We start from the raw sequence: 25,271 nt of genomic DNA, 5'->3' as shown, positions 1-25,271 counted from the left end.
CTGTTCTTCTTCCTGTTGGAAAGGTATGCCTGAGCACACGTTTGATGGGTTTGTGCACCAGTGCAGCGATTGAATCACCTCTGCGGCGGGTGTGAGTCTCTTGTTTAGGCTGTGCCTTTGTGGTTGTAGACTGTATTTAGCCATCTTTATAGGCACCGCATATGTAGCCTGACATGCTTGACCATGAACGTGGTGGTCGCCATGTGTCCCAGTAGTTATAAGCAGGTGCATGCATGCACCATGAGCTGTGCGAGACCCCCAATATAAGGGAGGTCATCATGGTAAAGCGGGGCTCTGGAAGGGAGTGAGTACAGGCGAGCACCTATGAATTCCAGTTGTTATACTGGAGTGAGGGTGGATTTCCTTTCATTGATTTGTAGCCCCAGGGAGTGGAGGAGGGAGATGGTTAATTGAACACCTCTTTCTCTTTCTGTCTTTGTGGAACCCCTGATTAGGCAGTCGTCTAAGTAAGGGAATATGAGTATCCTTTGTCTGTGCAGGTGTGCTGCTACTACCGCCAGTGCTTTGGTGAACACTCTCGATGCTGTCGATAGGCCAAATGGTAGCACTCTGTATTGGAAGTGTTCTTGTCCTACTGTGAACCTTAGGAAGCATCTGTGAGCTGGATGGATTGTAATGTGAAAGTATGCATCTTGCAGGTCAAGGGCTGCAAACCAGTCCCCTTCTTCCAGCATAGGGATGATCGAGTTCAGGGTGACCATTTTGAAACTGTGGGCAGATGAATTTGTTGAGTTTTCTTAGGTCTAGGATGGGTCTACACCCCGCATTTTTCTTTTGAGTCAGAAAGTAATGGGAATAAAATCCCTTCCCTCTGTGTTGTGTTGGGACTAGTTCCATTGCACCTATTTGCAGAAAGTGATGCACCTCTTGTCTCAATAGATGCTTGTGAGAAGGATCCCCGCAGAAGAACCGGGAAGGAGGGTGGGTAGTTGGTATAGATGTAAAAGGGATGGCATAGCCCATTAGAATTAGTTTTAAAACCCACTGATCAAATGTGATGACAGCCCAGTTGGTGTAAAATGGCCTGAGCCAGTGCCCAAAGATTTGTGTGTTGTCCGCTGATGCTGGTGTTATGGGGAGGTCATGCAGACCCTTGACCAATACTTCAAAATTGTGGTTTGTTTGGTGGTGGTTGAGACGCTGAGTTCTGGGGTTGATTCTGTTGGTATCTTTGTGGTCTATTTCTTTGTCCCCTTTATTTGTATGGTCTCTGCTGTCGCTGAGATGTGTTGTCCCTGTTTCTGTTGTATGGCTGATTAAGTTGCCTCCTGTTTGGTGTTGTGTGTAGCCCTAATGTTCGGAGGGTCGCCCTGGAATCTTTCATGGACTGGAGAACTTCATTGGTTTTGGGCAAAAATAGTCTGTCTCTGTCAAAAGGCAAATCTTCCACTTTATGTTGCAGTTCTTTGGAGATTCCTGATGAATTCAGCCATGATGCCCTGACATTATAATGGCTGTTGCCGTCATGTGAGCTGCTGTGTCTGGCACGTTGAGGGCGGCCTGTAGTGCTGTCCTGGAGATAAGCTGGCCTTTGTTCACAATGGCCCGGAATTGTTCTCTTTCCCCCTCAGGTATATTCTGGGTGAATTCTGTGAATTTGTTATAATTGTTATGATCATAGTTTGCCAGTAGCACAGTGTAATTTGCAGTGAGGAATTGCAGTGTAGCTGATGTGTACACTTTTTGGCCTAGAAGATCCAGTCTCTTCCATTCTTTGTTTTGAGGAGTGGATTTATATTGTTTGTTTCTTTGGTTTACTGCATCCGCCACCAAGGAGTTTGGTGGTGGGTGCACAAATAGGAATTCCATCCCTTTATTTGGCATGTGGTATTTCCTATCCGTGCACTTGTTGGTTGGTGGGATGGAGGCCAGTGTTTGCCACATAATGTCTGCTGGTTTCAGGAGGGCATCATTGATGGGGATGGGGATCTTGGAGGAAGCTGATGTATGGAGTATTTTCAGGAGTTAGTGTTGTGTCTCCTGTACTTCCTCTAGAGGGATGTTCTGGCTCTGTGCCACTCCCCGAAGAGCTCCTAGAGGTTTTTGAAGTCATCGGGGCTATTGTAGTTGTGGGTATAACTGTTTCATCCGTAGAGCATGAGGAGTTGTATTCTAGAGGCTCACCATGTTCTAATGTGATATCTCTTTCTTCTTCCCCTTCCTCTGTGGCTTCAGAGAGTTCGGGTACTGAAGTCGATGATGATTTTATGGTTTTTCTGTTCATGGATGTAGGCTGTCGGAATTGCGCCCTAAAAGCTGCCCATAGGTCCCATTGTGGCCACTGTAACTGGAATGGCATGCATATCCAGGGGTTAGCCAGCCCTGGTGGTAGACCCTTGTTTGGATCTGATTTTCTTTTGTATTTGGTTGCTGTTGGGGAAGAATGGTCAGCAAAGAAGACAGCTTCCTTTTCTTCATCTTCTTCATCTCTTGAAAATGGTGGTGCGATGGGAGAGTGGGGTTGGTCTGGTGCCGTAGGTACCGGCGAATCCGCCGTGCCAAGTAGAGGAGAGTCAGTGCAGATGCAATCCGAGTTGTTGAAGTTTGTTCGGCAGACATTGGTGCTACTGTTTGCGGTGCCACTGCTTTCGGTGCCAATCACTTGTGTGTGGCCTTTCTCGGCACCATGGTGTCTTGACTAGGTTGTTCTATGCTCTGTGCCACTATCATCAGTGCTGGAGGGGGTGCCACGGTTTGCAGCATCGGTTGCGGTGCCATTCCTTTTGCTGGGGTAGAGGATGCCGTGGAGTAGGAGGAGGAGGCTGAATGGTGCCTGCTGCTCGACTCCTTAACTTTGCCGGCAGAGGTCCCCTGGCAGATGGTGCTGGAGGTGCCTGGTGTATTGAAGGTGCTCACTCTAGAGAAGCTTGACATCGAGGGCACGGATCTCGCCGGAGACTGTTTCTTTTTTAAAGGTTCCCAGCTTTGAGATGATAACGCTCTCTTCCTTGATTTCTCTGAGGACAAGGCACTAGGTCTGTCCAGTGACATGGCCCCAGGGGAGCCACTTGTGGATTCCGTTTCAAGGGGTCAATGTTTTCTCCATTAGGATGCATTTTAGGAAGAGATCCCTATCTCTCCTTGCCCTTGCCTTTGGGTTACTACAGTGAGCACACTTTTGAGGGATGTGCAACTCCCCCAGGCAGCAGACACAGAGTGAATGTCTGTCTGAGACCAGCATGGCATCCTTCTAAGATGTGCACTTTTTAAAATCTGGTGATCCAGGCATTTTTGTTTTTGTCCCTCTTCAAGGTTCTGAGGATGGGGAGAAAGAAATGTAAAAGCTACATCTACTTAAATCCAAGCTTAAACTAACTATTAACACTATAAGTACTATCCTAAATCTCTAAAATCTAACTAAAATCTGCTAACAGACTCCATCTCAAGCCGAGGACAGTTGAGAAGGAACTGGGGGGGTCAGTGCATGCACGTGCCCGAAGTGGCGTCAGCGCCGCCACAAGACAGCTCCTGCGCAAGCGCGCCCCAACCAGACACTGCTAGCAAAATCTCCGATCGACAACGCTGGGACGCACCGCCATCTGAAATGAAGCACCCACAGGGACACCACTCAATGAAGAACCTGACTCTAGAAGTTATGTTCCTCCAGTCGTGGAACAGAAATTTACCATGTGACTTACGTACTCCCTCAGAACTAATCAACACCACTTGAACTTCAGATATTAAATTTTCACAGTGAACAGTTAGTGAACAATCTATAGCTCAAGAATGATTCAAACAAACAAGTAAAGAATTTCAAATAATGAAGACATTCAAGAAAATCAGACTGCTCACAGAAAATTTGTTATGTGAATGATTGGTTCTGAATTATTGATATTGCCACTTCAAAACTTTGAAAGGAATCACTCATATTTGGAGCTTTTCTGCCCCAGTTATTGATAATCACAAAGATAATACAATTAACCACTGAAACAATAGTTACATTATAAGAAATTTTACAGAAATTTTACAATTGCTTTCTAATAAGAGTCGCATGACACATGACTGGAGATGCCTAAAGAAAATGAATGAGTCGAATCCTACATTATGGACTCCATTATACCTGTAGCTAGCTATAACAGGTTCTTTATGGGCCTAGCATTACTTCAATTTGCCCACCAGTACTCAGTTTCCTTTCTACTACATTAGTTTGGATTCTGGCCTCACTTCCAAGACAAACAAAAGCAGGCCAAGCACAAAACAAAGAATTTCCTTTGCCCTTCCCCAGGATTTTATCACAAGTCTCAGGATATTTGGTGTTTTTCGTAAAGCCCCAGCTCCTAGAGTTGTGTGATTAAATGAGAATCTCAGCTTTCATTTAAACAGAAGGGTAAGTTTCTAGCCCTTCCAGTTGTGGAGAAAAGACTGAAAACATGAAACGAAGGCTCAAAACTCAGAAGTCAAACAGAAAGCACCTACTTAAAAAACACATGATTTTTAAGCCAATTGCATGATTAATTTTTTAGGGCCTGACTCATGATTTTTGGCCCTTTTGGGATTGCAAGCCCCATTCAGGGGTTGAAGTGGGGTTTCCTCCAATCCTCACTGGAAGCTCCGGCCTGAGCACTTAGACAAAAACTGATGGCAATCCTGCACCTCCAGCATACACCATTGCTCTATTGTGGCAGGCCTTTTCCTTCTTTTACTCTACCTCTTCCTGGGTCCTTTTGATGTCTTGTCTCCTCAGGCCCTGAGAAACTTACTCCTCCTCAGGGTTCCTGCATCTTCACCAACGTTTTCCACAGACCCTCCTGGGCTCAGTGCCTACCCGGTTCTATAAGTGATCAGCCCCACACAAGGCCTAGTCTTTCCAGAGAACTCTCCCCAACAAGTACACGCTCCCCTCTCTCCTTTCTCCCTCCCGCACATCTCCAGGCACTTTAAGGAAAGATTGCCCTTTAAAGGGCCTGCTTTTTCTCCCACCATGCACTGCAGTTCTGCCCACAATTACCAAGCAACTGTGAGAACTACATCTCCCAGAAGAGAAAGTTACTCATCTTGCAGTAACTGAGGTCATTCGAGATGTGTGTCCCTGTGGGTGCTTCACTCCAGGTGACGGTGTGTCCCAGCGCCATTGATCGGAGATCTTCGGTAGCAGTGCCTGGTCAGGACGCACGCGCTCAGCTGCTGTCTTGCGGCATCGTTAGTGTCTGCCTGAGCACACGTGTCCCGTACCCCCTCAGTTCCTTCTCTACCACAGAGTGATCTGATTAGTACTCCAAAGTAGGGGGAAGAGGGTAGGTAGTGGAGCACCCACAGAGACACACATCTTGAAGAACCTCAGTTACTGCAAGGTGAGTAACTTTCTCTTCTTCTTCGAGTGCTGTCCCTGTGGGTGCTCCACTCCGGGTGAATTTGAAGCAGTACTCGCTATGGTTGGTGGGCTTTTGGACTGAAGGACAATGGTAGACAGTACCATATGGGCGACTACGGTGTCTGCCATGGTATCCCATGTGATGGCATAATGTCTGGCAAATGTGTGGTCAGATGTCCACGTGGCCGCCTTGCATATGTCTGTAATAGGTACCTTGTGAAGGAAGGCAATGGATGTTGACATTGCTCTAGTAGAATGAGTCCTAACAGTCTCTGGTGGTTGAACATTCTGGGTCTGATAGCAGGATCTGATGCAGTCCGAGATCCACTTGGAGAGTCTTTGCTTAGAGATAGCCTCACCCTTTGATCTCTTGGTAGTAGAAACAAATAGCCTAGGGGATTTATGAAATGGTTTAGTTCTGTCAAGATAGAATGCAAGAGCCCATCGGACATCAAGGGTATGTAACGCCGCTTCCTGTGGAGTCGTGTGAGGCTTGGGATGGAATACAGGTAAGTATGTTGGCTGGTTAAGGTGGAAGGTAGACACCACCTTGTGGAGGAATTTGGGGTGGGGTCACATAGCAACCTTGTCTTTAGAGAAAATGGTGTAAGGAGGGTAGGCCATCAGGGCGCTTATTTCACTAACCCTTCTCGTTGACATTCTGGCAACCAAGAAAGCCACTTTCATGGACATGTTGAGCAGGGATGAGGTAGCCAGGGACTCAAAAGGAGGTTTCATAAGAGTGTGGAGAACTAGGTTGAGACTCCAGGAGGCTACTGGTGAATGAATTCCATGGTAGAGATGTTGCAAGCCCGTGAGGAAGCGTTTCATGGTGGGGTGGGCAAAAAGTGAATAGCCATCCAGAGTGTCACAGAAGGTGGTAAGGGCGGCGAGGTGTACTCTGATAGAACTGAGCGAAAGCCCATCCTGTTTTAGTTTGAAAAGATAGTCTAAGATGTCAGGGAGGGTTGCAGTCTGGGGTATTAGGCATCTGTGGAAGCACCAGATGGAGAAGCGTTTCCATTTTTGCAGGTAAGCGTTACGAGTAGAGTCCCTTCTACCGTGCAGGAGGACGTGCTGGACCTGTTCCGAGCAGGCTAATTCATGGGATTGAAACCATGAAGGAACCACACCATCAGATGGAGTTTCCAGAGCTGCGGATGAAGAAGCCATAAGGTCAGGCTTGACAAAGCCCTGGCTGGGATGATTTAACTGGGAATTGGTCCTGCTTCGAGCAGGGGGTTGGACTAGATGACCTTCAGGGGTCCCTTCCAACCCTGATATTCTATGATTCTAAGCCAACTACGGTTCTGGGAGAGGAGATCTGGTCTGTCAGGGAGAGTCCCGGGAGCACGGATGGACATGTGTAGCAGGTAGGGATACCATGTCTGTCTGGGCCAAGCTGTGGCAATAAGTATGACCCGGGCCTTGTCCTCTGTGAGCTTGCATAGAACCCTGTGTATCAGTGGAATCGGTGGAAAAAAGTGTACATGAGGGAGTTGTTCCAAGGAATGAGGAATGCATCCCCTAAAGATGCGTTTCTGAGTCCTGCTCTGGAGCAAAACAGATGGCATTTGCGGTTTTGAGAAGTGGCAAACAGGTCTATCGATGGAGTGCCCCAGTGGGAGAAGAGCTGTCGGAGTATCATGGGATGTAATTCCCATTCGTGTTCCTCGGAGAAGTGTCTGCTGAGCGTGAGATTGATGTGCAGACGTGTCTCTGATAGGGACCAGCAGCCCTATGCCTTGTGGTCGCCTAGGTGCACTCCCCAAACTATCAGGGAAGCTGTCATAAATATAAAGGGAAGGGTAAACCTCTTTGAAATCCCTCCTGGCCAGGGGAAAGCTCCTCTCACCTGTAAAGGGTTAAGAAGCTAAAGGTAACCTCGCTGGCACCTGACCAAAATGACCAATGAGGAGACAAGATACTTTCAAAAGCTGGGAGGAGGGAGAGAAACAAAGGGTCTGTGTCTGTCTGTAGTCGTCTTGGCCGGGGATAGACCAGGAATGGAGTCTTAGAACTTTTAGTAAGTAATCTAGCTAGGTATGTGTTAGATTATGATTTCTTTAAATGGCTGAGAAAAGAATTGTGCTGAATAGAATAACTATTTCTGCCTATCTTTTTTGTAACTTAAGGTTTTGCCTAGAGGGGTTCTCTATGTTTTTGAATCTAATTACCCTGTAAGATATCTACCATCCTGATTTTACAGGGGGGATTTCTTTATTTCTATTTACTTCTATTTTTTATTAAAAGTCTTCTTGTAAAAAACTGAATGCTTTTTCATTGTTCTCAGATCCAAGGGTTTGGGTCTGTGGTCACCTATGCAAATTGGTGAGGCTTTTTATCCAACATTTCCCAGGAAAGGGGGGGTGCAAGTGTTGGGAGGATTGTTCATTGTTCTTAAGATCCAAGGGTCTGGGTCTGTAGTCACCTAGGCAAATTGGTGAGGCTTTTTACCAAACCTTGTCCAGGAAGTGGGGTGCAGGGTTTTGGGAAGTATTTTGGGGGGAAAGACGCATCTAAACAGCTCTTCCCCAGTAACCAGTATTAGTTTGGTCGTGGTAGCGGCCAGTCCAAGGACAACGAGGGGGAATATTTTGTACCTTGGGGAAGTTTTGACCTAAGCTGTTAAAGATAAGCTTAGGAGGTTTTTCATGCAGGTCCTCACATCTGTACCCTAGAGTTCAGAGTGGGGGAGGAACCTTGACAGAAGCGTCCGTGGTAAGCATGAGTACTGGGGAGTGTGGATGGAAGGGAACACCCGTGCATAGGTTCTCTGGTTTTGTCCACCAATGTAGGGAGGCCAATAAGTTCGGTGGCGGAGTCAGTGTTCTGCAGAAACTGTCTCTGTTGGGTTTGTAGTTGGAGTTGAGATGTCAGATGGGGTGGGATCTGAGTTACTACAGAAAATTCTTTCCTGGGTATCTGGCTGGTGAATCTTGCCCATATGCTCAGGGTTTAGCTGATCGCCATATTTGGGGTGGGGAAGGAATTTTCCTCCAGGGCAGATTGGAAGAGGCCCTGGAGGTTTTTCGCCTTCCTCTGTAGCATGGGGCACGGGTCACTTGCTGGAGGATTCTCTGCTCCTTGAAGTCTTTAACCACGATTTGAGGACTTCAGTAGCTCAGACATAGGGGAGAGGTTTTTCGCAGGAGTGGGTGGGTGAGATTCTGTGGCCTGCATTGTGCAGGAGGTAGGACTAGATGATCATAATGGCCCCTTCTGACCTTATTATCTATGAATCTATGAAAACCCTGAAGGCATCTCATGTGCAGCGTGGCGTATTTGACCACAAAGGTGGTGGCTGCCATGTGACCAAGAGGCTGAAGGCAGGTCCGTGGCTGTATTCTGGGGCGAACAGAGATCGTGGGTATGAGATGTGTAATAGTGAGGAATCTCTTGTGTGGAAGCGAGGCTCTAGTTCGAATCAAGTCCAGGTGCGCTCCAATGAACTCTATCTGCTGTGTAGGTATTAGGGTGGATTTTTGGAAATTTATTAGCAAGCCTAGACTGTGGAAAAGGGAGAGGGTAAAGTTTGTCGCATTTAACGTCTCGTCGTAGGAGCTGGCTTTGATAAGGCAGTCAGCTAACTAGGGGAAAAATATAATGCTGTGTTTGCGGAGGTGGGCTACAACTACAGCTAGGGTCTTGAAGAATACCCATGGTGCTATGGAGAGTCCGAGTCGAAGTACTCTGTATTGAAAGTAGTTGTGTCCGAGTATGAATCGCAGGAAGCATCTGTGTGCTGGATGAATGAATATATGAAAATAGTCATCTTGTAGGTCGAGGGCTGTGAACCAGTCCCCTTGTTCCAGCACAGGTACTATTGTGCCCAATGTGACCATCTTGAATTTTTGTACACTGCTGTGTACATTTTGTACACAAACTAGGGCACTAATTTGGTCTAAAATAGGTCTCCACCCCCTGCCTTTCTTTTGGGTCAAAAAGTAGTTGGAGTAGAACCCTTTCCCCCGATGTTGCGTCAGTACATGTTCGACTGCATCTAGGTAGAGAAGATGAGCCACCTCCATGCGGAGAAGGTGCTCGTGAGAGGGGTCCCTGAAGAGGGACAGGGAAGGGGAAAGAATGGGAGGGGGAAGATAAGAAAGGGATGGAGTAACCTGACTGAACTATTTCCAGGACCAAACGGTCCTGCGTGATCTGTTGCCAGACATGGTGGAAAGCCTGGAGGCGGTAGCCAATGAGCAAATAGGTGGCGGAGTCAAGGGGTGGTTGCGCAGAACCCCTGACCAGCACTTCAAAATTGTTATTTGTTACCTGATAGGTGGAAAGTAGTTGGTTGCGCCTGGTTTTGCCTGCGCCTAGGAGGTCTGTTGTGGTTTCTCCCAGTGTCATACTGGGGTCGGTGATATTGATATTGTTGTGCGCGGGGCATCTGATAAGATTGATACCGTGGTCTCCTGGGGATGGATGGGTATACGCCCAATGTGCGCAAAGTGGCTCTAGAGTCTTTCATGGTGTGAAGGACTTCATTGGTTTTTTTGGAAAAGAGTTTATCTTTGTCAAAGGGGAGATCCTCCACTTTGGTCTGCAAATCTTTGGGGATACCGGATGCCGAGAGCCAGGTAGACCTGCAGATCACCTGCAGTGGTGCAGGCTGTTGGATCAGCCATGTCCATGGATGCTTATAGTGCCATCCTAGACACCAACTGACCTTCGACGAGGACTAACTTGAAGTCCACTCTCATGTCCTCCAGTATATGGGAGGCAAAATCAAAGAGCTTGTTGTAGTTGTCATAGTCATAGCTTGCAAGGGGGGCAGAATAATTTACAATTCTAAATTGCAGAGCAGAAGAGGTATAAACCTTGCAACCCAGGAGGTAAAGGCATTTGAGGTCCTTGTCCTGCAGAGTGGGCCAGTGGCGTGGCTGCTTTGTTCTCTGCGTCGCTGCATCCACCACAAGAGAATTGGGTTGTGGATGGGAAAATAAGAAATCGACGTCCCTCGCAGGCACGTAGTATTTACATTCAGCTTTCTTGCCTGTTGGTGGGATGGGGGCAGGGGTCTGCCAGAGAGTATCAGCTGGTTCTAGGAGAGCTTCATTTATGGGTAGTGCGATCTTTGAGGGTGCAGAGGGATAGAGGATTTTGAGGAGTCTATGTTCTGTCTCCTGGACTTCCTCCAAAGGGATTTCCTGGCTGAGTGCCACGCTCTTGAAAAGTTCCTGGAATTCCTTAAAGTCATCCACGTTTCATGGAGGTGGAGACATGAGGGCATCTTCTGTGGCTGATGGCAAGATAGGAGCCAGTAAATCCGGGAAGGGTTCATAGCCCACCTCTTCAAGAGGGGTTTCAGGAGCTCTAGATGTTTATTGGAGCTGGGGATACAGGCGTAGGATGAGTTTGCGGTCCAGTAGAAGGGGTACAAGGAGGAGCAGTGCCAGGAGCCGACCACGGGTACCACTGAGGCCAGGGCACCAGGTAGGGAAAGTTGGGTCCCAGCCACTGGAGGACAAAGTAGGGAAACTGAGGCTGATTCTGATGATGCGCCATGTCTTTGGGTATGTATGGCTCCGGTGGAGGGGGAGACTCAGGCAGGGAGAACTCCGCCTGCTGCTGTGTGTTGTTCTCTATCAGTGAAAGTAGCCAGGTCAGGTGGTGAGAGCTGCTGTTTAAACAGTGAGTGCTCCATATGGAGGAGCAGAGAGTCAGGCTCAGGGGCCAGAGATATCTTGCTGATGCAGGAATTGTTGCTGCTCCCTAGGCTGGCGTGCTGCAGAGCGTGAAGTGTGAGCGGCAGCCCGGAGTGATTTTAGTTTCACTTTTGTAGGAGCCACGAAACGTTTGTTAGAGCCCCGCAGGGGGTATGAACCTCCTCCAAGGGCTGCAGGCAGGCTCGGTGCTGACATTCTTGTCGGCACCGGAGTGGAATGCATTACCAGCACAGGACTGGTGCTGAGGAGAGGTTCCCCCTGCAGGAAGTTAGGTCCCTGCTTTTGCGCCCTGCGTGAGTTGCTGCTGAGGTGCTGGGGAAGCCAGAGTTGCCTGCTCTCGGCACTGTCAGCACCAAGGGTAAAGACCTTACGGGAGATCCTTTACCCTTTTGAATGTCTCTGAGAGGAGCCATTAGGGCTTCCTGTCTCTTCGCATGAGAGGGTGAAGCCGTGCTCCCAGTCAGTTCTGACTTGGCAGGGGAGCGTGAAGGAGAGGGTTTACTGCTCTTCTTCGTAGGCGACTGCAGAGCTTTCTCCATGAGGAGCGTTTTTAGCCGCAAGTCTCTGTCACGGCGAGCTCTAGTTTTTAAGTTGGTGCAGTGGAAACACTTGGCAGAGACGTGTGTCTCGCCAAGGCATTTAACACAGAGTAAGTGCCCGTCAGACAGCAGCATAGACTCCTTGCAGGAGCCACATTTCTTAAACCCTGGCGACCACAGCATAACGAAAGTATGAGCGGCCAGGGAAGTCTCAACAAGAGACTAACTTGAGGGGGGGGAATATTTTTTTTTAAACTAACGAACTATGCTAAAGGAAAGGGAGAACTGGGAAATGGCTAGCTAACTATTTCTATTTTTCTCTGCTTATTTCTCACAGTAACCAGGGAAGAGATGAGCACTGCCCCAAGTCCCATCCTCAGCCGACGACAGTTGAGAAGGAACTGAGGGGGGTGCGGGACGCGCGCGCTCAGGCAGACCCTAACGACAACGCAAGACAGTAGCTGAGCGCGTGCGTCCCGACCAGGCACTGCTACTGAAGATCTCCGATCAACAGCGCCGGGACGCACTGTGACCTGGAGTGGAGCACCCACAGGGACAGCACTCAAAAAAGAATCCTGAGTTTTAAAGGGCCAAGCTCCGTTAATAGGCAGACCAACAGTGTCTACTATTAAAGGAGCCAGCAATCTCAGCTACAGTAGCCAACGAAATTATGGTAAATTTGTCAGTCTCATACCAGCATACTTCTCAAAAAGTTAACTACAATTAAAGTCAAAGGGATAATCTCCAACCAATTAAAAATTTTGGCATTAAAAATTTTACTCAATGCTCACAGGCCAATTTAGTGAGTTTTTATCTTTACCATATTATTAATTATTATTATTTGTATTATAGTATCACAGAAGCCCCAGGCATGGACCTGAACATTACTGTGTTAGGTACGGTACAAACACAAAATTAAAGGATGGTTCCTTGCCCAAAGAGCTTACTATCTTAACCATTCTAATATAAATATTTAAAGCATTATGTAGCCATATTTTTCTGGTTTTATCCGTTTTTCTTTTTTTTTTTTAATGTGTTTACCTGACCAGAAGCATGTCCCTCATCTGCTGGTGACTGTATTTCCATTGTTTTTCCTTCCTTCTCTCCTGAGACTGGAGTTCCTTCAGTATCCTTTCTATTACATTTCTCTCGATCAGCTGTAAGTAAAACTGCAACTATAAATACTGCCTGATGAAACTTAGAACTAAACAGAAACACAACTTCCTCTCCTCCTTAAAAGAAAAGTACATTCTTATGTAAGTAAATTTGTAAGTCTGGGAAATATGGGTTGCAACAATTTTTCAGAACTACGCTAAGGCCTTTTTGGTGGATGGTGGGCTCTTGACCAGAGTTTTGTCTTAACATGATTTAACACACCTGATAATTCCTGGAGGACTAGTGTGGATACACTAAACTGATTTTGAAAGTGATTAGACTAACATACACTTTCAAACTGCATTTAAAATTGGATTAAACTAATGCCAGTATGGGAAAGACTAAAAACACTGATCAAACTTCCTGCTGAATTAAACCTTAAAGTCATTAGAGTCTTCAGCAGATCTCAGAGAAAGTATTAAAAAGCCAGAAAACTCACCTTGGAGTGCTAAAATCTTTTCATCACAAATGCTCATGACTTTTTTGATGTTGCGTTTTACTTGAAAGGATTCAGTTCTTGGATTATTTTCTTCTTCTGAATGTGGGATTCCATGTGGGGGAAAATTTAAAGTATTAGTATGTTTAGGCAATATGCACTCAGAAGGCAGTTTAGTGTCAGTCTCCAAAGCCAGGGAGTCCATCCACCTCAAGAGTCTGATACTTTTACTCAAAATAATTCCTTAAATTGGTACCGTTTTTACAAACATATGGAGATACAATAAGATAAGGCAAATGTGTATCAAGATAGCACAGAAAAACAGTAGTTCTACAAAATACTGCAGAAACAGTTGCACAATTTTTGCTAATCAGTGATTTCTCTTGATGTATATGAGGAGTTCTCGTTAATGTTAAGCATAACCTACTAATGTTAACAGGAGTTGAATATTTATTAAAGGTATAAACTACTTCATCTTTCTATATGACTCGGTGTTTCTACATTAACTTGACTATTTTATGTATCACTGCTTTCATGATTAAGCAAATGTATGTCAATAAATCACAGTAAATAAGAGTCAGACTATAACAAGTAGGGTAGAAGTTAATGTGCATCTGAAATGAGGAGGAGCAGCAGTTCAAGTTGTTTACTTCGTGAACTCATGTGCCTACAGAAAGATTAAACTGTTCTGATTCTCAGGGTCCTCTTTACTTTTTTTGAACATATAAGTTAGCACCAACTTTCTAGTTTCCATATACTGATTTCTGCTTTTAAGAGAAAGGATGGAGGCAGATCCTTGATGTATAGTGTATATTCCTCTCTTCTCAGGAGAGAGTTCATTGGTGGAGCAACAGGATAGGATACAATTTGGGAAAGAAACAATAGGATACAAAAATAGAAAGTCTCCTAAATAACTTTTGGTAGGGCTCATGTACTGATGTTAGATAAAAGGACTGTCCCACTGTCACAAAGAGAACAAAAGGCTAAATTGAAAAGGCACCTCTGCTGTGAACATTTATGCACGGGAGTAACTTTACATAGGTCGAAACAACAGACTGGACTTCTACATAGAGTGCTTCGACCAACGTGCACAGGCTGAAATTGTGGAAAAGCACCATCACTTGCCCCATAACCTCAGCTGTACAGAACACAATGCCATCCACAGCCTCAGAAACAACTCTGACATCATAACCAAGAAGGCTGACAAAGGAAGTGCTGTCGTCATCATGAATAGGTGGGAATATGAACAAGAGACTGCTAGGCAGCTCTCCAGCACCACTTTCTACAAGCCATTACCCTCTGATCCCACTGAGGGTTACCAAAAGAAACTACACCATTTGCTCAAGAAACTCCCTGAAAAAGCACAAGAACAAATCCGCACAGACACACCCCTGGAACCCCGACCTGCGGCATTCTATCTGCTACCCAAGATCCATAAACCTGGAAATCCTGGACACCCCATCATCTCAGGCATTGGCACCCTGACAGCAGGATTGTCTGGCTATGTAGACTCCCTCCTCAGGCCCTACGCTACCAGCACTCCCAGCTATCTTTGAGACACCACTGACTTCCTGAGGAAACTACAATCCATCGGTGATCTTCCTGAAAACACCATCCTGGCCACTATGGATGTAGAAGCCCTCTACACCAACATTCCACACAAAGATGGACTACAAGCCAAGTCAGGAACAGTAACCCCAATAATGTCATGGCAAACCTGGTGGCTGAACTTTGTGACTTTGTCCTCACCCATAACTCTTTCACATTTGGGGACAATGTATACCTTCAAATCAGCGGCACTGCTATGGGTACTCTCATGGCCCCACAGTATGCCAACATTTTTATGGCTGACTTAGAACAACGCTTCCTCAGCTCTCGTCCCCAAATGCCCCTACTCTACTTGCGCTACATTGATGACATCTTCATCATTTGGACCCATGGAAAAGAAGCCCTTGAGGAATTCCACCATGATTTCAACAATTTCCATCCTACCATCAACCTCAGCCTGGACCTGTTCACACAAGAGATCCACTTCCTGGACACTACAGTGGTAGTGAGCGATGGTCACATAAACACCACCCTAGACCGGAAGCCTACTGACGGCTATGCCTACCTACGTGCCTCCAGCTTTCATCCAGACCACACCACACGATCCATTATCTACAGCCAAGCTCTATGATACAACCGCATTTGCTTCAACCCCACAGACAGAGACAAACAACTACAAGAGCTCTATCAAGCATTCTTACAATTACAATACCCACCTGCGGAAGTGAAGAAACAGATTGACAGAGCCAGAAGAGTACCTAGAAATCACCTACTACAGGACAAGCCCAACAAAGAAAATAACAGAACGCCACTAGCCATCACCTTCAGCCCCCAACTAAAACCTCTCCAACGCATCATCAAGGATCTACAACCTAGCCTGAAGGACGACCCATCACTCTCACAGATCTTGGAAGACAGGCCAGTCCTTGCTTACAGACAGCCCCCCAACCTGAAGAAAATAATCAAAAGCAACCACACACCACACAACAAAACCACGAACCCAGGAACCGATCCTTACAACAAAGCCCGATGCCAATTGTGTCCACATATCTATTCAGGGGACACCAGCATAGGGCCTAATCACATCAGTCACACTATCAGAGGCTCGTTCACCTGCACATCTACCAATGTGATATATGCCATCATGTGCCAGCAATGCCCCTCTGCCATATACATTGGTCAAACTGGACAGTCTCTACGTAAAAGAATAAATGGACACAAATCAGACGTCAAGAATTAGAACATTCAAAAACCAGGCAGAGAACACTTCAATCTCTTTGGTCACTCGATTACAGACCTAAAAGTGGCAATTCTTCAAGAAAAAAGCTTCAAAAACAGACTCCAACGAGAGACTGCTGAATTGGAATTAATTTGCAAACTGGATACAATTAACTTAGGCTTGAATAGAGACGGGGAGTGGATGGGTCATTACACAAAGTAAAACTATTTTCCCTTGTTTATTCCCCCCCAACCCGCTCTCCTGCTGGTAATAGCTCACCTTAAGTGATAACTATCCTTACAGTGTGTATGGTAACACCCATTGTTTCTTGTTCTCTATGTATATAAATCTCCCCACTGTATTTTCCACTGAATGCATCCGATGAAGTGAGCTTTAGCTCACGAAAGCTTATGCTCAAATAAATTGGTACTCCTTTTCTTTTTACATATGTGACAAGTCTCTTCGCATATGTAAAGTTATGTATTTGCCAATCGGGGCCAAAAGCAGTATTTTCATGCATTTAATATTCACTCATATTTTATATAGTTGCCTACCTGTTGGATCTTTAGTTGCACCTTCTGGTTGCTTCTAGAAGAAAACAAAAAGAAAATAAATGAGTGGAAAATACTGACCATTTCACTTTTCTAATGAAAAGTGGCACTATTTAGTAGTTTGTTGTGCTGACGGGAATTTTTTAAATAATCTTCTGGATTCATTTCATAGTGGGGCATAATAGTAACTATCATGAGTTGTTGCCTGTCAAATAATTTTATTTCAAACTCTAACCAGGTACATTAATTCTTGTGCTGAAATGACTTTACAGAATCATTTATATAGTCATTAAAAAAGGATCTTAGTTAAATGAGCTGCATTATCTTCAGAAAAAAGAAGTCCTCATTCTACTTTAATAATTATACTGTAGGAATATCCGTATATAGGAAGTGACTGCAGAGTCAGGCCCTCTGGCCCCAGTCATGGAACGATTTGTGAACATAGTCCCACTGAGTTAAATCTCTGCAAAATTGAGGCTTGTGACTCCAAATAACAGTCCTAATTCTCTCTATGAAATATTAAATGAAACACTGTTAATGGAATATCACAGCTGACACATATTTAACAAGCACCAAGGTCAGAAAATTCAGTTATGTTTCACACAGCAGCTGCAGTTGAGCCCCAGATGTATATACAGGATCAACCCTGCCCCCTTCCAAAGCAGAAAACTGTAAAATACAGCAAAACCTCCATGGTTTTATCATGCAAGGTGGCTGGCCATGGAGAGGGTGTGCAGGGCAAAATCACATTCTGTGTCATGGAATTTCCTGATTTTTGTGCCTGGGTAATTTCAGTTATAATGCTTTTGTTTGAATTTAATTTCTCTGGCTAGCTAAAAATAATTACACCATGAAATGGAAGTCATAGCACCTGGTCCTGTAACCACTGAAGTCAATGGTAAAATTAACCTCAATATTGCAGGATCCGGTCCTTAATGCACTATGATTACATATGCAAATAAATGCACTGGAGCCTTTGATTAAATATTAAAATAAAACTTTCCACATATATTCAGGCAGCCCTTGTTTGAATTTCCCCATCTTGTAAGAGGAGAGATCTGCCAGGCATTCTGCTAGGTATTACCCCTGGAAATTTCCAGTTTCATTTATTCTATAGGTGGGGCCTTTAATTTTCAGTTTTAATTTAATGTAATTAATTCCCAGGAAATTATCAGTGTTTATTACCACAAAAACAAGTGAAAATCAGTGCAAAAAACTATTCATAATTTTTCTGGGTAAATATCAGGATTTATTTGGGTGGATGGAAAGACAGGGGAAAAAAGTATTCAGTAGATTAATGCTTTGAATTCCGTTCATCAATGTGGTTTGCTGCAGAACTAAAACAGAACTCAAAACACAATGCCACCTCTGAGTTTAAGAAAACAATGTCTTTGGAATCCCCAAATAACGCTTTTCATTTGAATAAACAATTTACAGTTGTAGACTTAGAACTATTAGCCTATAAATATTTACATTTAATAATTGGGCCACTCCCTTTGCAGCGCATACACTCAACTTCATCCTTTTCTCCTGTTTTTGTTTTTTTTAAAAACTTTCAAATACTTCCTTGTGTTCTGAAATGTAGTCCAATACAGATTTTCCTTTTCTTCCCATTTTCATGTGTCAAATCTTTAAACCATTATCTGCTAATAGCTTGAAATGTGTACGTGGTAGGCATGAGATTCATCAGTACGTTCAGATGCACACGCACTTCAGAGCTTGTGTGTAATGTGAGCTTGTGTGTGTGTCTGTTTATTGTGTGCATCTTCTAGACTAATACATAGCCTTACATGAATGGCAGCTTGGCATAAACACACAGATTAATGTATTATCATAAAACATATATCTCATGCAATGTATTGTATTTTCCTAATAAAACAAGTTATTTTTTATATATTTGAATGATACAAAAGTAAGGTGAAAATCAGAAAAAACTGAATAATACTTTTTGTAAAACCCAGAAATTTTCGGTAAAAATTTGTTTAAACGGAAAATGAAGGGGCTTATCTATAAGGCACAATATTCTCTGGGGCACAGAACTCATGCAAATTGCCATGACACACTCCATCAAAAAAGCTGCTAGTCCTGTTACGCCTCTCCTAATGCCACTGTAAAAGTAGGAGGAGTGGGAGGAGATTTCTAAAGGAAACGAGGTGAAAGATGGATTACCAAGATTGGGGAGGCAGTCAGGGAACCAATGGCTGACTGGGACTACGCCTACACTCTGAGCTAGGAGCGTGACTCCCCTGCTTGTATGCGCATACGAGCACTTGCTCTCAGTGAGCTAGTGCAAGTTTAAATGGCAGTGTAGTCATAGCTGCACAGGTGGCAGCAGCAGAGACACCAGTTTCAGGCAAGCCTGCGACCACAGGAGGACAACAGGATTTGTTCTTGATTAAAAGGCATGCGCTCAGTGGGAGCGAGAGCTAAGGTGAACCAGGGCTGTCTGGGGCAAGCTAGACCTTTCAAGGGCCCCTTGATTATTTTAAGATCCTTTTCTCTTAAATGCTTTGCGCTTATATGATTAAATAAACAACACTACAGTGCTAATAAGCGATGGTCACATAAACACCACCCTAGACCGGAAACCTACTGACCGCTATTCCTACCTACATGCCTCCAGCTTTCACACAATTCATTGTCTACAGCCAAGCTCTATGATACAACTGCATTTGCTCCACAACCCTCAGACAGAGACAAACACCTACAAGATCTCTATCAAGCGTTCTTACAACTACAATACCCACCTGCTGAAGTGAAGAAACAGATTGACAGAGCCAGAAGAGTACCCAGAAGTCACCTACTACCAGACAGGCCCAACAAAGAAAGTAACAGAACGCCACTAGCCATCACCTTCAGCCCCCAACTAAAACCTCTCCAACGCATCATCAAGGATCTACAACCTAGCCTGAAAGATGACCCATCACTCTCACAGATCTTGGGAGACAGGCCAGTCCTTGCTTACAGACAGCCCCCCAACCTGAAGAAAATACTCACCAGCAACCTCACACCACACAACAGAACCACGAACCCAGGAACCGATCCTTACAACAAAGCCCATTGCCAACTGTGCCCACATATCTATTCAGGGGACACCAGCATAGGGCCTAATCACATCAGCCACACTATCAGAGACTCGTTCACCTGCACATCTACCAATGTGATATATGCCATCATGTGCCAGCAATGCCCCTCTGCCATGTACATTGGCCAAACTGGACAGTCTCTATGTAAAAGAATAAATGGACACAAATCAGACGTCAAGAATTAGAACATTCAAAAACCAGGCAGAGAACACTTCAATCTCTTTGGTCACTCGATTACAGACCTAAAAGTGGCAATTCTTCAAGAAAAAAGCTTCAAAAACAGACTCCAACGAGAGACTGCTGAATTGGAATTAATTTGCAAACTGGATACAATTAACTTAGGCTTGAATAGAGACGGGGAGTGGATGGGTCATTACACAAAGTAAAACTATTTCCCCATGTTTATTCCCCCTCCTCCCCTGCTGTTCCTGTCAACCGCTGGAATGGCCCACCTTGATTATCACTACAAAAGGTCCCCCTCCACCCCCCCCGCTCTCCTGCTGGTAATAGCTCACCCTACCTGATCACTCTCGTTACAGTGTGTATGCTAACACCCATTGTTTCATGTTCTCTGTGTATATAAATCTCCCCACTGTATTTTCCACTGAATGTATCCGATGAAGTGAGCTGTAGCTCATGAAAGCTTATGCTCAAATAAATTGGTTAGTCTCTAAGGTGCCACAAGTCCTCCTTTTCTTTTTGCGGATACAGACTAACACGGCTGCTACTCTGAAAGCTTTTTTAAGGTCACTGTAATCAGAAGGTCATAGGCTTCCAAAGGGAAGAACAGCAGATACTAAACGCAGTAGGACCTGCTGGGTAAACATGTTTGGCAAACAGGGTACTGCAGCCTAGGGCCATTTGCGAGTGGGAAAATCATGTGATTCCACTTGAAGAGAGGTAGTCACAGGGTCTGAGACTTGAGGTGGTGCCCTCAGAGTAGGGGCAGAGTTGCAGTTAGCCCTGTAACTGTGACACATGGTTTTTTGCTGTAAACTTTCTGCTACCTACTTTTTCATCTCGATTAGGCCAAATGATTTTCTTTATCTTCATTGCTTTAATTAGGTTTTCACAGACACTACAGGGCTCACATGTGGTGATTAATTCAGTATCACTCAGATCATCCTCAGTTCTGTAAAAGACAAAAACACTGTCATTTTTATAAATTAGCTATTTTTAGGCTGAAGTTATTTCTCTTAGCATATCTAAAGCGAGTTCTTCTTCCTTCTCTTCCTCTGCCACTGACCAAAGGAGACTAGTAAAGAACCTCAGCCCCATGGCTAAGACTCAGGATATACTGTGGACTCACTGCCATGGGAAGTGATGGAATGAGGTTGCATAGACTCTATCCAAGGAGAAGTCTGTATGGTCTTCCTTTCAGCTGTGTGGTCCCAGCACTGTAGAGATAATATTCCTGTCCTCACACACACATCCCTGCCCACCACCACCCAGATCCTCCCAGTGTCCTAGCCCAGCTGCCTTCCTCCCCCTCTCTAGTAGGGTGAGGTAACATACTCTAGTGTACCTTTTTGTAATCTTGTCCATCCGCCATTCACCCATGGCTCTCACCACACCCCTCTTCTACATCATAGTATCCATCATCATCCTCCCTCCCCCTTTCCCCATGGTCTCCATCTCCTCTTCCTTGTTACTCTCACATCTCTACAGTTCCCATCAGGTCTACCTACTCCTCTTCCCCTCCCCACCTCTATCTCCTTCCTCCTCCCACCCGCACAAATTTAGGTTCCACATCTGCATCCTCCTCCTCACCTCTGGTGACATTTGCCCCCATTCTGCCCCTTCCTCCACCCTCTCTACCTCCCACATCCACACCCTCTGCCACCACCTCCCTCCCCTTTCATGCCACTATTCCTCACACTTCCTACCTCAGAATAATTGCATTAGCTTCTGCACAGATGATTGCATGCTGGTCACAACTACCATCATCCTTCTGTGAAAACAGACTATTCACTGTCCCTTTTGGAAATCCATTGTAGCCAACAGCAACCTATAATAACACCAGGCAAAAGTAAACAAAACAAAAAAGAATACTTTCCCAGGATCCTGATACATTTAGGCCCAATTCAACTCCCAAAGATTGTCATTGACTTCCATGGGAGTTGCTGTACTGTTGTGCACTTTGATCAGCTCATTATTATTCTTTGAGCATGTAGATTTCCATCTCCAGAAATGTTTGGATTTTGAATCATGAATATTAAATATATCTGAAGTCCCAGTTAGGGTTATAGTCCCTAACAGCAAATCCTGTTTTTAGGACAATTTTTCTTTCAATTTCCATGAAATCTTGTTCATGCAAATTTGAAATTTGCTTTCCATGAACAGATGTTTCAGTGAAACTTGATTAGTCATGAAGACAAATGCAAAAAAGGTTGTGGTGCATGCAGTGAAATAATTTAAAAATTTGAGCAAGACTGAAGTGTTTGCCCAGCTGAGGTGGAATTAGTTGTTCATTTTGCAAGTATTTATACTGTAGAGATTGCATGAGTGTAGTAGGACTGGAATGCAGGGAAGTCAGCTGATTAGTAATAATATGTATCAAATAGAGGGGGCTTTGCACATTCCAAGCACTGTGTAGATATTAAATAATTAATCATCCCAACATTCCTGGGAAGTAGGCCAGGAAGTACTTTTATCTGCATTCTTCACAAGGAGAAACAGACACAGAGGGCCTGATTCTGATCTCACAGTGTTGTGACTCCACTGACTCAGTAATGGACCTCAAAAGTGCATTCCTTAGTCCTAGCCCCATCCTCAGTCAACTACACCATGTTACGTCTCGGCATGTGCAATTGTGTGAAATATGAGTAGGGCTATGGACGTACTAAGACAATAAGTTCTAAGGACTACGAAAGATTGCAGCTGCACATTTTATTAGCCTTGTTATATTCTATTTGAACGTTTGATTATTTTTTATACTCTGTTATAAAAGTCTTGTGGAAATATGATGTAATTTTCTCCTTGTGCAAGTTTCACTGTCTTTAAAATCCTTTCAGATTTTGACTTGCATGGGGAGGGGTGGTGTAGAAGAGTTTTTAAGAATCATTATTTATGTCAGTTGAATTAACTTGCTCACTTATGTAAATAATACTGAGAAAACCCACAGAAATGCAGTGCGTATCTATGGCAGACGTGAGCTCTTTTAAATATTTCTATGAATCACAATATATTGCACAAAAATCCTACAAGCAAAAGTTTAATGTGACAATCAGCTATAATAGATTAATGTTTGTATCAAAAATGAACACTTGACTGTGAGACTGAGGGCTTTTCCTCGCCATTTTCAAATGATATCCAGACTAATATTAATAGTTCTTGGGCTGCATATATTGAACTTACAATGTCTTCTTTTCTGTAGATCAGCGTCCCCACTCCAGTATTAGGACTGTCTGGCATGAAAAAAAAAATCAAACAGTGAAGCTACCAACAAAGTCTCAAGACTTGATTCACCCTGTTGGTGCAAAGATATGCAAAGTACACTTCCCTGAGCCAGAAGAGGTTGCTATTACTACTACTGCCCTCCAAAGGGGATTTAACCAAGGAAAGAAAGTGTTAAGTTGCAGTGAGGGCTCCATAACAGCACCAGCAGTGAAGACTACCCAGGCATGTGGTGAATCAGCACATTCCACAGTTGACTTACCTGAACGGAAGACCTCAGCCCACACAGCCCTATGTCCCTATGCAACCCACCTCTACCCCCACCTGGTGGTGTCTTCTTGAGTGGAAGTGCTAATGATCTGTTAAATTCCTGTAGCACTCCTTGCTGCTCATTCCAACAGTTACTATATCTCCTGGTATCTCAGAAAAAGCATAAAAAATACTACCTCCACCTGAGAAAGCGAGTCATAATGGTTTCTGCTAAGCCTTCTGACTACAAAAGGTGAACTCATCCACTTAGTGAACCAAAACCAATACAATATGACCCTGGGGTTTTTCGCCTTTCTCTGCAGCATGGGGCATGGTTTGCTGGTTTAAACTAGTATAACTTGAAGTATTTAAATCATTATTTGAGGATTTTGGTAACTCAGCCAGAGGTTAGGAGTCTATTAGTGGAGGGATGGGTGAGGTTCTGTGGTCTGCAATGTGCAGGAGGTCAGACTAAGTGATCATGACGGTCCCTTCTGGCCTTAAAGTCTATGAGTATGACCAATCACAACCCAGCTTGAAATGCAAGAAAAGTAATATGGAATACTATCCCAGAATTGCTTTTAAACTGTTATAAAATTGCTCCAAATTCACAAATGTTTAATGAACTAAAAACCAGGCAAATCTGATTAAAAAAATATATTTTGGATCAATATGTCCGACATCTTGTGTGAGCGCACAAGAGTGGGAGCAAAAGAGCGGGCAAGGGACCAGCCATAACTGTAGTGTCTGCTTTCAGAGCACAAGGATGACTGTCTAACAGCACCCCCTTAGGTGCTAGAAACCGCAAAGGGGTGGGGGTGAAGGTAGGGTCATGTCCCTGCTGGCTAGTCAGAGATAAAATGTGAGCCATCCTCCTAGAGGTTAGTGAAATGGATGTTATTCCTTTGCTCACCATGGACCTCTAGGAAGCATTGTGCTTCTTCGGGGCATAATTCTGCATGGAATTCTTGGTAGTGCAGTGTGGCTCTTCACCAAATGCAAGCTGGTCTAGGGTTAAAGGTGCAATCTGGTCCTTTGTTATGGATATTTTTGCCGATCTCTACTACCAGCCTTGAAAGTATCTTTTTCAGATAACCTGTATTGGTTCTGTAATATTGAGGTATAATTAATTTAATCTGGTCTGCATACAAAAAGGCTAATTTTCTAACATAGGCGATACCACTGTGATATTTCACCTCTAATGTAGCAAGTTAGCTAAACGTATGCACAACTTCCTTGAAAGTCATTACCATGAATAAGCTCACAGAACTCAGTGTTACAGCTTCATAGCTGCTTCCTATATCACGTATTAAATACATATAATTCTCTTCTACCCAGGACTCTAAATCCTGAACCCATATCTTTCCTATACCATATTACTTACTGACTTTACCTTAATACTAATCATTCACTTACCATTTCTGGCTGCTAGTAAGTTACAGAGCTGCAATGCATGAATATACTTGGGTTCTCTTTGAATGGCATGTTTATCCTCTTGAAAATTATTTTCCTTTATTTCGGTATCAATGCCACCTGCCAGTGTCTGAAAAGATTGGATTGCTTTAACAATATCATCTCTGTATGATTCCTGGAATAATTTATCTTTTGTAATATGCGCCAGGTTAAGTATTTCTAAAAGTTTAGGTGATCGTTTATGATCATATACAGAGGTAATTGGAGTGGTGTTCTTAGTATCTGGTGGTGATCCTGTTCGTGGAAAAATCCTTTGCTTCACCGTTTCAACATCTAATATTGGTATGTAGACTGCTGCAGTGATATAGCTTTCCCTAAAGATGTTATCAACATGTTCAGCTTCCATTTCAATGTTTTTCAGATTTACTTCTGTTGTTTGTATTTCAAGATTAGGCCAGTAATACACTTGAGAAACTTGAGCTGTATGAAGAGAAATATATGTAAGATAATATTTAAAAAGAAATATAATAAAGTGGACACACCTTCTTAATTAGTAAAATTAAAGCAGTACTGGAAGTAATTATATTTGTTATAGTTTTTCATGTATTATTATTTATTATTCATGAGAACAGCAGTGTGAGGCAGTTAATACACACAATGGGGTCCTGATCC

The 25,271-nt window shown here is 44.1% G+C and overlaps 1 protein-coding gene across 6 annotated transcripts in view; it reads right to left on the bottom strand.

Annotated features, from left to right (window-relative positions):
* The window catches only part of LOC144270937 (uncharacterized), a 76,257-nt gene that overhangs the window by 12,321 nt on the left and 38,665 nt on the right, over nucleotides 1–25,271 (bottom strand). For all 6 annotated transcript variants that reach the window (XM_077827909.1, XM_077827927.1, XM_077827936.1 and 3 more), the window contains exons 14-20: nucleotides 24,603–25,079; nucleotides 22,899–22,948; nucleotides 21,428–21,549; nucleotides 20,553–20,673; nucleotides 16,459–16,492; nucleotides 13,141–13,236; nucleotides 12,588–12,703 (exon numbers count right to left, since the gene is read on the bottom strand). In XM_077827909.1, coding sequence (XP_077684035.1) covers nucleotides 12,588–12,703; nucleotides 13,141–13,236; nucleotides 16,459–16,492; nucleotides 20,553–20,673; nucleotides 21,428–21,549; nucleotides 22,899–22,948; nucleotides 24,603–25,079 — 1,016 coding nt within the window. The remainder of the gene's footprint in view (nucleotides 1–12,587; nucleotides 12,704–13,140; nucleotides 13,237–16,458; nucleotides 16,493–20,552; nucleotides 20,674–21,427; nucleotides 21,550–22,898; nucleotides 22,949–24,602; nucleotides 25,080–25,271) is intronic.

Source organism: Eretmochelys imbricata, chromosome 1 (genome assembly GCF_965152235.1).
Source record: "Eretmochelys imbricata isolate rEreImb1 chromosome 1, rEreImb1.hap1, whole genome shotgun sequence".
NCBI lineage: Eukaryota > Metazoa > Chordata > Testudines > Cheloniidae > Eretmochelys > Eretmochelys imbricata.
Note: the sequence above shows the minus strand (reverse complement) of the source record. Positions and strands in the feature narration are given on the sequence as shown.